We start from the raw sequence: 12,264 nt of genomic DNA on the forward strand, positions 1-12,264 counted from the left end.
TAACTTAAACCCACCAACTAAAATAATGTTCTTATTAAACTATTATTATTTTCGGTAATATCTTCTTCCGACTAAAAATCCGACTAAATAATTTAATCGCTCCCACACACATATATATATATATATATAACATATTAATCCAATTCCTCGTCTTATAATATCACTATTAAATCCTTGAATAATTTATTTAAATAATTAAATAAATTTCCGGGTGTAACAACTCTCCCCCACTTAGAATATTTTCGTCCTCGAAAATCTATACGACATCACCATACTTAACTTTGCTTCCACACTTTACTTCTCCGATTCCAAATTCTCGTTTTTGCCACTCTTTGGTCACTAACCCTCAACAACTCAACCATACTAATTCCCTATACACCAATCATTTTATACTAATAACAACAGCCTAAACAACGGATAACACAAGCATTAAACGTAGCTATTAAAGGAGTATTACTAACAAAACATTATCTCCAACGTGCTCGTCCTCACACTCAGTCTGACTTCCCGCCAACGCGAACACTTTTCCACCAGATTTCCTCTTCTTTGGTCTTTGACATTGACTACCAATGTGACCCTCTTCACCGCAGTTAAAACAGACCATTTCCTTATGTTTGCAATCTGACGTAGCATGTCCCATCTTACCACAACAAAAACATTTCTTCACCTCAATGTTGCACGCATTACTCTTATGACCAGGTTTCCCGCAATTGAAACAAACGACGCTAGCAGGAGCTTCTCCCCCACTAATTCTCTTGCCATCAGCCACTTCTGCTTTTCCCTTTCCAACTGGAGCATCGTAAGGTATGCTACGCTTCTGCTTGCCTCTCCTATCCTTGACAAGCTTGTAATGTGCATTATGATCTTCTTTATAAATCCTGCAACTATAAACCAAATCAAGAAGGATAAAAATCTTTTGATACCCAACAGCTTTCTTGATCTCAGAGCGTAATCCGTTCTCAAACTTGATGCACTTTGAAAACTCAGCACCTGCTCCATCATAATGCAGATAGAACTTAGCCAACTCAGTGAACCTTGCAGCATACTCTCTCACTGACATATTCTCCTGTTTCAGCTCAAGGAACCCAATCTCCTTCTTACCCAAAACATCTTCAAGATAATACTTCCTGAGAAACTCCCTACGGAAAACAATCCAAGTGATCTCTTCATCAGCAACTTCCAATCTCTGACGAGTCTTTAACCACCAGTCATCAGCTTCGACTGCTAGCATATGAGTTCCATACCAAACCTTCTGCGCCTGTGTCATACCCCAAAATTTGCCCATCTCATTTTACTTCCCAAGCTCATACCAAGACTCAAGACTCAAAGACAGATTCTCCTAAACAATGGCTCAATAAACAAGGGTTTTTATTCTTCTGAAGAAACTTAATCAATCAAGATACCCAATGCATTTCATATGGCTTATGATGTTTCAAACTATCTCTATGATAAAATTCAGGCTTCAATTCCAAGGATTGACCAGTCAATTGCTCAGAAAGTCAACAGTCGACTAGTTTGACCTAAAAGTCAACTGTGGTCAAAATACAGTCAAAACTCCTGATTTTTTGTCAACAACTTTATTTTTAAGTATCATTCATAATTTGATCAAGGATTGATCATGATTCATCAAGGAAAGTTCAGAAATCAACAAATTCAAAAGTTTCTAAATTAGGGTTTCATAGGAGAAAGTCAACAGAACTTTGACCAGACCTAACTCTCACATGGAACATCAGAAATTTCCCATCCAAAGCTCATTTTGAAGGAAATTGAATTCTCTAAAATTTTGTCTCTCACAAGCCAAGTCTAAAAATGCATTATTTGAGAGATATGGATCAAAAGATTATAGGTCCTTTTGGAAAGTCAACCAAAAGCAGTTTTTTGTCAAAGCCTATATCATCAAGATAAAATCCTCAAATGGAAAAAAGCTTCCAAAGTGGCTTGTAGATGACATCTTGAGGTTTCCAAAAAGTCCTAGAACTCTTCCATATCTTAAAAATTGAAGGAGGTATGCCTTGTCAAAGTTGGACAATTTTATGGAAAAAATGTGAAGTAAAAGGCTTCAATTTGAGTTTTTCTTGTAAAAATACCCAATCTTTTTTGGCCCAATCTTGTTCTACAAGTATCCAAGAGTCCAAAATCCAATTGCCAAGAATTTTTTATTTTTATTTGATTTTTTATGAATTATTAGTCAATTAAAAGTGATAAATAATTCATATAAATTATGTAAAATCAAATATTTGATTTGGAAGCATATAAGAATCAAATTGGATCACCATTTAAGTCACATTGCCAATATAATTTCGTGCATATGGTAATTGGATCATTTAAGGCCAAAATTAGAAAGATTTAAAGGAAATTTCCAATCAAATTTCCATGCTTGCAAATCAATGATTCAAAGGAGATTTCTTCTTGTTTTGTTGACCTAATGCATCCCTATAAATGCATAAACGTATTCAGAAGCAAGGGAGATTTTTTGGGCAAGGATTGGCAGTCAAAAAGTCGTGTTCAAGTCTCAATTTCTCAAGAAAAATTCTCCACTCGGTTTCACCATTCCAAGGAGAATCACAGCTTTTTAGAGATTCAAACATCTTCCTGGGCCATCACTGAGGAGTTTCCGCTCATTGTCTAAGGTTGTCGCGCTCGGAGTCGTTTCCCTCAGACTCACGTTTTGGTATTCATAACTTAAAATCAATATCGTTCAATCATGTGTTTTAACAAAATTGGTTTGCATATTTATGTTTGCATCGATGCCTAGAACATGTTTGAACCTGTTAATTTGAGTTTTGGTGAAGATGTGGCGAATTGCCATTATTAGGGTTCGGAGTTTATCGAATGGGGGATTTTGATAGGGACAGTTTTAGGCCAAATTAATGGTTTCTTTGGACTCGGGAGAGTGTTTGAGGTTGATCTGGGTTTTCGGTTGGGGTTTATCGTCAATGTTTTGCAGGTTTCTACCATGGCCGTGGGCGAATCCGGGACGAGAACCAACGAAGGAGATGATGAACAGTGTCCGCGCTTTGGGTTTTTTTTTAAATTTATGAATTGTTTATGTTGATTGGAAACAGATGGGTTAACAGCGAACGAAAAGCGATCCAGCGGTTGAAGCGAGTGACCAAAGCCTCCATGCGCGAGGGAGCAGGTTCGACTCTTGCTGCTTACATTATTTTTGAAGTATTTCTTGTATAAATTTGCAGATAGATCCAGCGCGTGCACCTGCATCAGACCCATGGAAGACCCTCGCCTCTCAACCATCAGATAGGAACGTGGTTTAATCAAGCGACCAGGAACCTGCACGCCTACCATGTTCCCTCAGATGCTACCCACCCCTAACCAAAGCTAAGTTTTTTATTTTTTATATTATTTATTTTGATTTTATATATGTGTTCTTGTTTTGTTTTATTTTTATTTTTAACTAAACATATTTTTCTCTTCAAACTAATTCTTTTATTAAATGATAAAAATTTTTTCTCTTAATTGATAAACCTTTTTGTTATTTAATTAAATTTAGTTAATAATTTTAATTTATTAATTTAATAAAATAATTTAATGTAGTAATTTTAATTTATTAATTAGGTCTTTTCTTTTATTTAGATTTCAATTAGGTTAAATAATTAGAATTAATTTAGAATAATTAAATTAGGGTTAATAAAATAATTTAATCAGGATTAGTCGTTTTTTAAAATAAATTAGGTTAAAAAACCAATAATTAATTTTTAGGTTTGTTAACCTCGATTCATTTAGAAACCCTAGTAGCCTTAGGTTTTTTTAGCTAGGTGTCGTCCACTAACTTTAAAACCCTGTTCCCTAAAAATCAGGGTTTGCCCTGAATCTTTTCAAAAACCTTTCCCTTTTGTTTCTTATTTTAACTTATTTAAACATTTTATTTTTAATGATTATTTATATAATTAACTGTTTTACTTGGTTTGTTTTCACCAATTAGGGTTGTTGATCTTTAAATGCACTAATATTTCTCTTCTTCATGCCTAATTTTCAGGGTTAATCAAAGATCCTTCAGCCATGCGCCATATCAGATTAAAAGCTAAGTTTCTAATTCTTTTCTTGTTTAAATATCATTTTAATTTTTATTTTGCCTTTTGCCCAAAATAGGGTTTACTTCAAATAGTCAATGAATTACTCCTAAACTCACCCTTTTATTTTTCCTTTATCAATTTTCAGGGTTAACCAACCGATCAAAGCTCAAACTTTCGTTAACCCTAAAACTCGTTCTTATTTAACTTCTCCGATATTATTACTTATGTTAAACCTATTGCTTTATTGGGTTATATTATTGCTTCTTCCCCTTCCCCATAGCTACATGTTTTGTAACTGCTCCTGGTTTGTATTGTTTGGCCTTGAAGGCACTTAAACTGTTATTATAACTGTATGGTTAGTAATTCTAGGGAGTGCAACCTCGAACTGAATCTATAATAACTAATTTACAAGATAATTATCTGAATTGAATCACGTGATTGTGCACTCACACACCTTTTATGGTAACCCCTTTTGTTGCATGTTGCCTGTTGCCTGTTGCCTGTTTCCTGTTGCCTTGTTGCCTTTTCAGTGCAGAATAGTCAAGTCCCTCGGATACGAGGACGCCTCAGAAAATGTTGCCCCCAGTTCATCACTAAAGATCATAAGTCCCAATGATGCTGCCTTCGGTTCAGTTATATGATCTCGTTCCTCGAGGTTGCCTACAAATGATGTGATAGTCCCTTTCGATTGCTGAGGTGTCCTCTTTGGTTGCCTAATAATGACTATTCTTACCCTTCCCTTAGACTACCTGCCCCCTCTATGGCAGGGACAGTCTTATGACGAACGATAACTGCGACGACCCTTCAACCTCCAAATAAAAGGACTTCCTACCCTCCTATAGTAAGGATAGCCCTGAAAGGCTAAAAGAACCTTGTTAATAGGGGTAATTACCTCTTAATTGCTTGCTCTGGTTTAAATTTTTTTCTACTCTTTTCTCAAAAACCTTCAAAAAGGCTACGCTTATTTTACAAGCTAAAGTCCTTATTCAAATCTTTTTCTGCAAACATTTTCAAAACATATCAAAGTGAGCTAAGCAATTAAGAGCCCATGGAAAACCATGGATGCAAAGGGTGCCTTACACCTTCCCTTTGCATAAATTACCCCCCGAACTCAAAATTTCTTTAAAGGTTTTTTTCTGTTCTTTTAGCCTTTCTTTAATTTGGATAAAATAAAAGTCGGTGGCGACTATTGCTTACTGCGACATTTCTTTAAAGTCAGTTCACCGTATTACAGCCTGAGTGCAGTCCATCACACGGAAGATCCTCTCAATCCCCATCAAGCACTCCAATGCGTCATCAGGGTCATGCTTGCCTTTCAATACTGGTGGATTCTCCCTCTAGAAAGTCGATAAACTGCGAGATCCAGCATTCTCATCAGCATTTGGCTGATTTGCCAAAGCCTGAGCCATAGCCTCCAAAGCAGCAACAATCGCAGCATCGTTTCTACCATCCATCTCAACTAAGCACTACAACATAAACAACAAATAGATAGAAGCAATTAACAATACTCGATTATTGATGATGCAAAAACTTGGTCGGACGAACCGACCTGCTCTAATACCACTAACGTAACACCCCAAATCTACCCAACATTTATATTAAAATCATAGTGCCAAAATTTCAACTTAACTTAAGGTATTACATTTCAACTTGAAAACCAATGGAAAAATAACTCAATTATAACGGATACATAGCACATAATAAATTGAAGAATTTTAAACAATTATTTAGTCTTCAATTAATTCAACTTTAATAAAATAACTGCAGCGAATTCACAACGTTAATGCTTCAAAAAAACATAGCATCTTTTAAACAACTAAATCAAACAACAAATTTTCAAAATAACAACTTTAGTTCAACCAGAAACAACATAAAATCAAATAAGCATTCAATCCCCCCGAGTACTACGTATCAGAGCAACGACACCAATAAGCTACTAAGTCTTTACTCCTCGCTACCTGCACGTTACCAATATAAAGGCAACAACAAACAAATAAAAGGTGAGATATCGAACCATATAAACCAATGCATGATAAGTAATATATTAGATCAAAGGATTATACAATTACTTACTTCAGAGCAACACAATACACAACTTCAGTTTGCAACATAACGACTTATAAAAATGCGATTCAAATGCGACTCAGACTATGCGTATGCATGTGGTACCATTTGGAGTAAAACTCCTAACTTAAACAAATGCCAGGTTATCGAGGCATTTCAACAGCTTGAACAGGGTGTCATCAAGGCCAACTTAATCAATGCCATCAAGGCCAACTTAATCAATGCAATGTTATGCGACAATATTAACGACATCCAATCAACAATGTCACAACACAATCAGAACAACAACAACAACAACTGAAACAATAACTTAAACCGCAACTTAAACAACTGTCAACTTTGGCAATTTAAGCCTACAACCGAACCTGTCCAAATTTGGGAAAAAACCAACGTATTCTCAACAGTACCTGTAATTCAAGTATTCAACATGATTTTTAACAAAACAGCCAACCACAATTTTCTAAAAATATATACGAACCACTCCGTCAAATTTCACTCGATTCTGGGTAGCTAATTTTACCGTTATTTTTCACCTACACGACTGTTTTTATACTTTTTTTATTTTCCTGCAACATCTATTTATTCAACTACATATTCCTATTAAATTACACCTACTGATATAGGCAATTCATGCATTATTAACTCCCTATCAATATTACAACTTCTGATACTAGCAATTGTTTCCTGTTACACATATTCGGTCCATTATTAGTTTCTGCTTTTAAACAATCCACTACCATATTATCACTAATTATTCATCTGATATCTAAATATGTATTCACTTCTATGATTTAGGCCACTTATTTAAATTCCTGAAACAATTTAATACAGATTGAATAGTACTTGTTATCATTCTTCTGCCAAACAGACAAATCCTATAACTTAATGAAACATTACGAAACCATTGAATCTCTTGATTTTTCTAATTTAAGCCTCCTAATATTAATCGATGTCATTTCTATGAACTTCTAAGGCTAAAATTCACCTAATTATGCTAAAGTTTACTAAGTAACACATGTAGTCACACTGAAAAGCCAAAGCCACGTATCAAACATCAAAGGAAACCAATTGTGGGGCCCTTAGGGCGGGAGACGCCCATCTCCACTTCCTTCACCCTTGAGGCGCCCGCCTCCATCTTGCTACCCCAAGGAAATGTCCGTCTCCATTTACCAAGGGGGTCCCACCTTTTGGTGCCCCCGTCCTCATATCCTCATCTTTCTCAACCTTCAGGCACTACTAGTCTTCTTATGGTTCAATTCGCGCAAACCCAGAAAACAACAAAAAATCTTTCTGCAATAACATAATAACAAGAACAACATGTTAGAACAAGATTTGTTCTGAACAATATTCTTAGTTTTGATGATAACAAGGATATGAATTTTGTGTGAGACAATGTGGTACTCTAATACATTGCAATTTCCCTTTCAGGAAATATATAAAGAGTATGCACAAATCAGCGCTCAGAAGCTTTGTCTCAGAAGGTTCAACATGCAACATCAGAACATGGTCTGGCAAGACATCAGAAGATGGTCAAAGCAGAATCAGAACATGGGTCTATGGAAGCATCAGAAGAACTTGAGTTCAGAAGCAGAAGCACTGAAGTTCTCATGGTATCACGCTCAGAAGCACTTCAAGGTCAGAAGACAAGAAGATGCTATGCACCAAGCTGTTTGACTCTGATGATATTCAAACGTTGTATACACAAACATCAGATCAGAAGAAAGTATAGTTGGCAGGCTACGCTGACTGATAAAAGGAACGTTGGAAGCTATTAAAGGCAACGTCAGTAGACACGGCGTGAACAAGGCTCGAGGTAGTTGAAAAAAAGCGTGAAACATTAAATGCAATGCTGTACGGAATACGCAAAGCATTAAATGCTCCCAACGATCATCTTCTCAAGTGCCTATAAATATGAAGTTCTGATGAGAAGCAAGGTTAACCAATTCTTGACGATTTCTATGAATATTAACTTGCTGAAACGCTGTTCAAATCAAAGCTCAGAAACTTCATCTTCATCAAAGCTCACTACATTGCTGTTGTAATATTTTAGTGAGATTAAGCTTAAACGTTAAGAGAAATATCACTGTTGTGATTATAGCTTTTCAGAAGCATTTATAATACTCTTAGAATTGATTACATTAATTTGTAAGTAACTAGAGTGATCAAGTGTTGATCAGGATACTCTAGGAAGTCTTAGCTTGTGTCTAAGCAGTTGTAATTAGAGTGATCACGTGGTGGTCAGGATACTCTAAGAAAGTCTTAGCTTGTGTCTAAGCATTTGTTCCTAGAGTGATCAGGTTGTGATTAGGATACACTAGAAGACTTAGTCGTGGGCTAAGTGGAAAACCATTGTAATCTGTTACGATTAGTGGATTAAATCCTCAAGTGAGGTAAATCACTCCGTGGGGGTGGAATGGAGTAGTTTAGTTAACAACGAACCAGGATAAAAATAACTGTGCAATTTATTTTTATCGTCCAAGTTTTTAGACTACACTTATTCAACCCCCCCCCCCCCTTTCTAAGTGTTTTTCTATCCTTCAATTAACATCAGAGCGCCGGTTCTAAGGTGCAAGCACTTAACCGTGTTTAGAAAAGATTCAGGAAGAGAAAAACGCTTCGGTAAAAGATGGCTGGTGAAATTCCAACAGATCCACCTGCATCTACATCTGGCTCTGCTGAGCAATACAATGGTAACAATGGTTATACTAGACCACCAGTATTTGATGGTGAAAACTTTGAATACTGGAAAGATAAACTGGAAAGTTACTTTCTTGGTCTAGATGGTGAATTATGGGATCTTCTGATGGATGGTTACAAACATCCAGTGAAAGCCAGTGGCGTAAGGCTTACAAGGCAAGAAATGGATGATGATCAGAAGAAGCTTTTCAAGAATCATCATAAATGTAGGACTGTTTTGCTGAATGCTATCTCTCATGCTGAGTATGAGAAGATATCTAACAGGGAAACTTCCCATGATATATATGAGTCATTGAAAATGACCCATGAGGGAAATGCTCAAGTCAAGGAGACTAAAGCTCTTGCTCTAATCCAGAAATATGAAGCCTTCAAGATGGAGGATGATGAAGATACTGAGAAGATGTTCTCAAGATTTCAAACTCTAACTGCTGGATTGAGAGTTCTGGATAAAGGCTACACCAAGGCTGGTCATGTAAAGAATATCATCAGAATCTTACCCAGAAGGTGGGGTCCAATGGTGACTGCATTCAAGATTGCCAAGAATCTGAATGAAGTTTCGTTGGAAGAGCTTATCAGTGCCTTGAGAAGCCATGAAATAGAGCTGGATGCAAACGAGCCTCAGAAGAAAGGTAAGTCTATTGCATTAAAATCTAATGTTAAAAAATGCACTAACGCTTTTCAGGCTAGAGAAGAAGATCCTGAAGAATCAGAATCTGAAGAAGAAGATGAACTGTCCATGATCTCCAGAAGGGTAAACCAACTCTGGAAGAGCAAGCAAAGGAAGTTCAGAGGCTTCAGAAGTTCAAAGAGATTTGAACGAGGAGAATCTTTTGGTGACAGAAGATCTGACAAGAAGAAGGCTGTCTGCTATGAGTGCAATGAGCCTGGACATTACAAGAACGAGTGTCCAAAACTTCAGAAGGAGAATCCCAAGAAGAAGTTTCATAAGAAGAAAGGTCTTATGGCAACATGGGATGATTCTGAATCAGAATCAGAATCAGACTCTGAAGGAGAGCAGGCCAACTTCGCGCTGATGGCTACAGAAGATGATGGATCAGAATCTACATCAGAATCAGATTCTGAAGAGGTATTTTCTGAACTATCTAGAGAAGAGTTATTTTTCAGTTTAACAGAACTTCTGGAACTCAAGGCTCATCTTAGTATCAAATACAAAAAGCTGAAAAAGCAGTTTGAATTTGAAACTAAGAAGCTGGAATTGAAAAATTCTGAACTGAAGGAAAAAGTTTTAAATCTATCCAAAGATAGTGGATCTCCTTCTGAAACAGAAAAATCCATTCCTAGCATGAATCATATTCTGAAAGAATATGACTCGAGCTTCAGAAAGTTCTTATCTAGAAGTATTGGTAGAAGTCATCTTGCTTCTATGATATATGGTGTTTCTGGAAACAGAAGGTTTGGTTTTGGCTATGAGGGTGATACCTTACATAAATTTGAACCTGTTGATGATCTGAAGATCACATACAAGCCATTGTATGATCAGTTCAAATATGGCCATGCTCATGATATCAGGCTCACTTCACATGCACAGAAGTTTAACACTGTTCACACCAAGAAGCATGTGACACATCCTAAGAAATATCATGCTGACAAACCTAAAGAATATCATGCTGTTCCTCCTGTTAAATATTTTGCTAAACCCAAGTTCAATCAGAACTTGAGGAGAACTAACAAGAAAGGACCCAAGAAATTGTGGGTACCTAAGGAGAAGATAATTTCTGTTGCAGATATCCTTGGCGGCAAAGAGGACAAAAAGCAAAATGTCATGGTACCTGGACTCTGGGTGCTCGCGACACATGACGGGAAGAAGGTCTACATTCCAAGACCTGGTGCTTAAACCAGGTGGAGAAGTCAAGTTTGGAGGAGATCAGAAGGGCAAAATCATTGGCTCTGGAACCATAAGTCTTGGTAACTCTCCTTCCATAACTAATGTACTTCTTGTAGAAGGATTAACGCATAACTTATTGTCCATAAGTCAATTAAGTGACAATGGTTATGATATAATCTTCAATCAAAAGTCTTGCAAGGCTGTAAGTCAGAAGGATGGCTCAATCCTATTTACAGGCAAGAGAAAGAACAACATTTATAAGATTGATCTTTCTGATCTTGAGAAGCAGAAGGTGACTTGTCTTATGTCTGTTTCTGAGGAGCAATGGGTCTGGCACAGAAGATTAGGGCATGCTAGTTTGAGAAAGATTTCTCAGATTAACAAACTAAATCTGGTCAGAGGACTCCCAAATCTGAAATACAAATCAGATGCTCTTTGTGAAGCATGTCAGAAGGGCAAGTTCTCCAGACCTGCATTCAAGTCTAAGAATGTTGTCTCTTCCTCAAGGCCGTTAGAACTCTTGCACATTGATCTGTTTGGCCCAGTCAAAACAGCATCTGTCAGAGGGAAGAAATATGGATTAGTCATCGTAGATGATTATAGCCGCTGGACATGGGTAAAGTTCTTGAAACACAAGGATGAGTCTCATTCAGTGTTCTTTGAATTATGCACTCAGATCCAATCTGAGAAGGAGTGCAAGATCATAAAGGTCAGAAGTGATCATGGTGGTGAATTTGAGAACAAATTCTTTGAGGAGTTCTTCAAAGAAAATGGTATTGCCCATGATTTCTCTTGTCCTAGAACTCCACAGCAAAATGGAGTTGTAGAGCGAAAGAATAGGACTCTACAAGAAATGGCCAGAACCATGATCAATGAAACCAATATGGCTAAGCATTTCTGGGCAGAAGCAATAAACACTGCATGTTATATTCAGAATAGAATCTCTATCAGACCTATTCTAAATAAGACTTCTTATGAATTGTGGAAGAACAGAAAGCCCAACATTTCATATTTCCATCCTTTTGGATGTGTATGTTTTATTCTGAATACTAAAGATCATCTTGGTAAGTTTGATTCTAAAGCACAAAAGTGTTTCCTTCTTGGATATTCTGAATGCTCTAAAGGCTACAGAGTATACAATACTGAAACATTGGTTGTAGAAGAATCAATCAATATCAGGTTTGATGATAAGCTTGGTCTTGAAAAACCAAAGCAGTTTGAGAATTTTGCAGATTTTGATATTGATATATCAGAAGCAGTAGAACCAAGAAGCAAAGCTGTAGAAGCTGGCAGTCTCAGAAGCAATGGATCAGAAGATCAAGTTGCTGCATCCTTAGAGAATCTCAGGATTTCTGAAGAGCCAACAGTCAGAAGATCACCTAGACTTGCTTCAGCTCATTCAGAAGATGTGATTCTTGGGAAGAAAGACGATCCCATCAGAACAAGGGCATTCCTTAAGAACAATGCAGAATGTCAATTAGGTCTGGTTTCTCTGATCGAGTCAACTTCTGTTGATCAAGCTCTAGAAGATACAAACTGGATAATTGCCATGCAAGAAGAGTTAAATCACTTTACAAGGAATGATGTTTGGGACTTGGTTCCTAGACCAAAAGTATTTAACATCAT

General features: G+C 36.8%; 1 protein-coding gene across 1 annotated transcript; it reads right to left on the minus strand.

The window, feature by feature from the left end:
- Positions 1–442: 442 nt before the first annotated feature.
- On the minus strand, positions 443–1,285 carry LOC131605092 (uncharacterized). The gene has a single exon (XM_058877488.1). The coding sequence runs from the start codon at positions 1,283–1,285 to the stop codon at positions 443–445; it is 843 nt and encodes a 280-aa protein (XP_058733471.1).
- Between the last annotated feature and the right edge of the window lie 10,979 nt (positions 1,286–12,264).

The sequence above is a fragment of the Vicia villosa genome, linkage group LG5, assembly GCF_029867415.1.
Source record: "Vicia villosa cultivar HV-30 ecotype Madison, WI linkage group LG5, Vvil1.0, whole genome shotgun sequence".
In the NCBI taxonomy this organism is placed as follows: domain Eukaryota; kingdom Viridiplantae; phylum Streptophyta; class Magnoliopsida; order Fabales; family Fabaceae; genus Vicia; species Vicia villosa.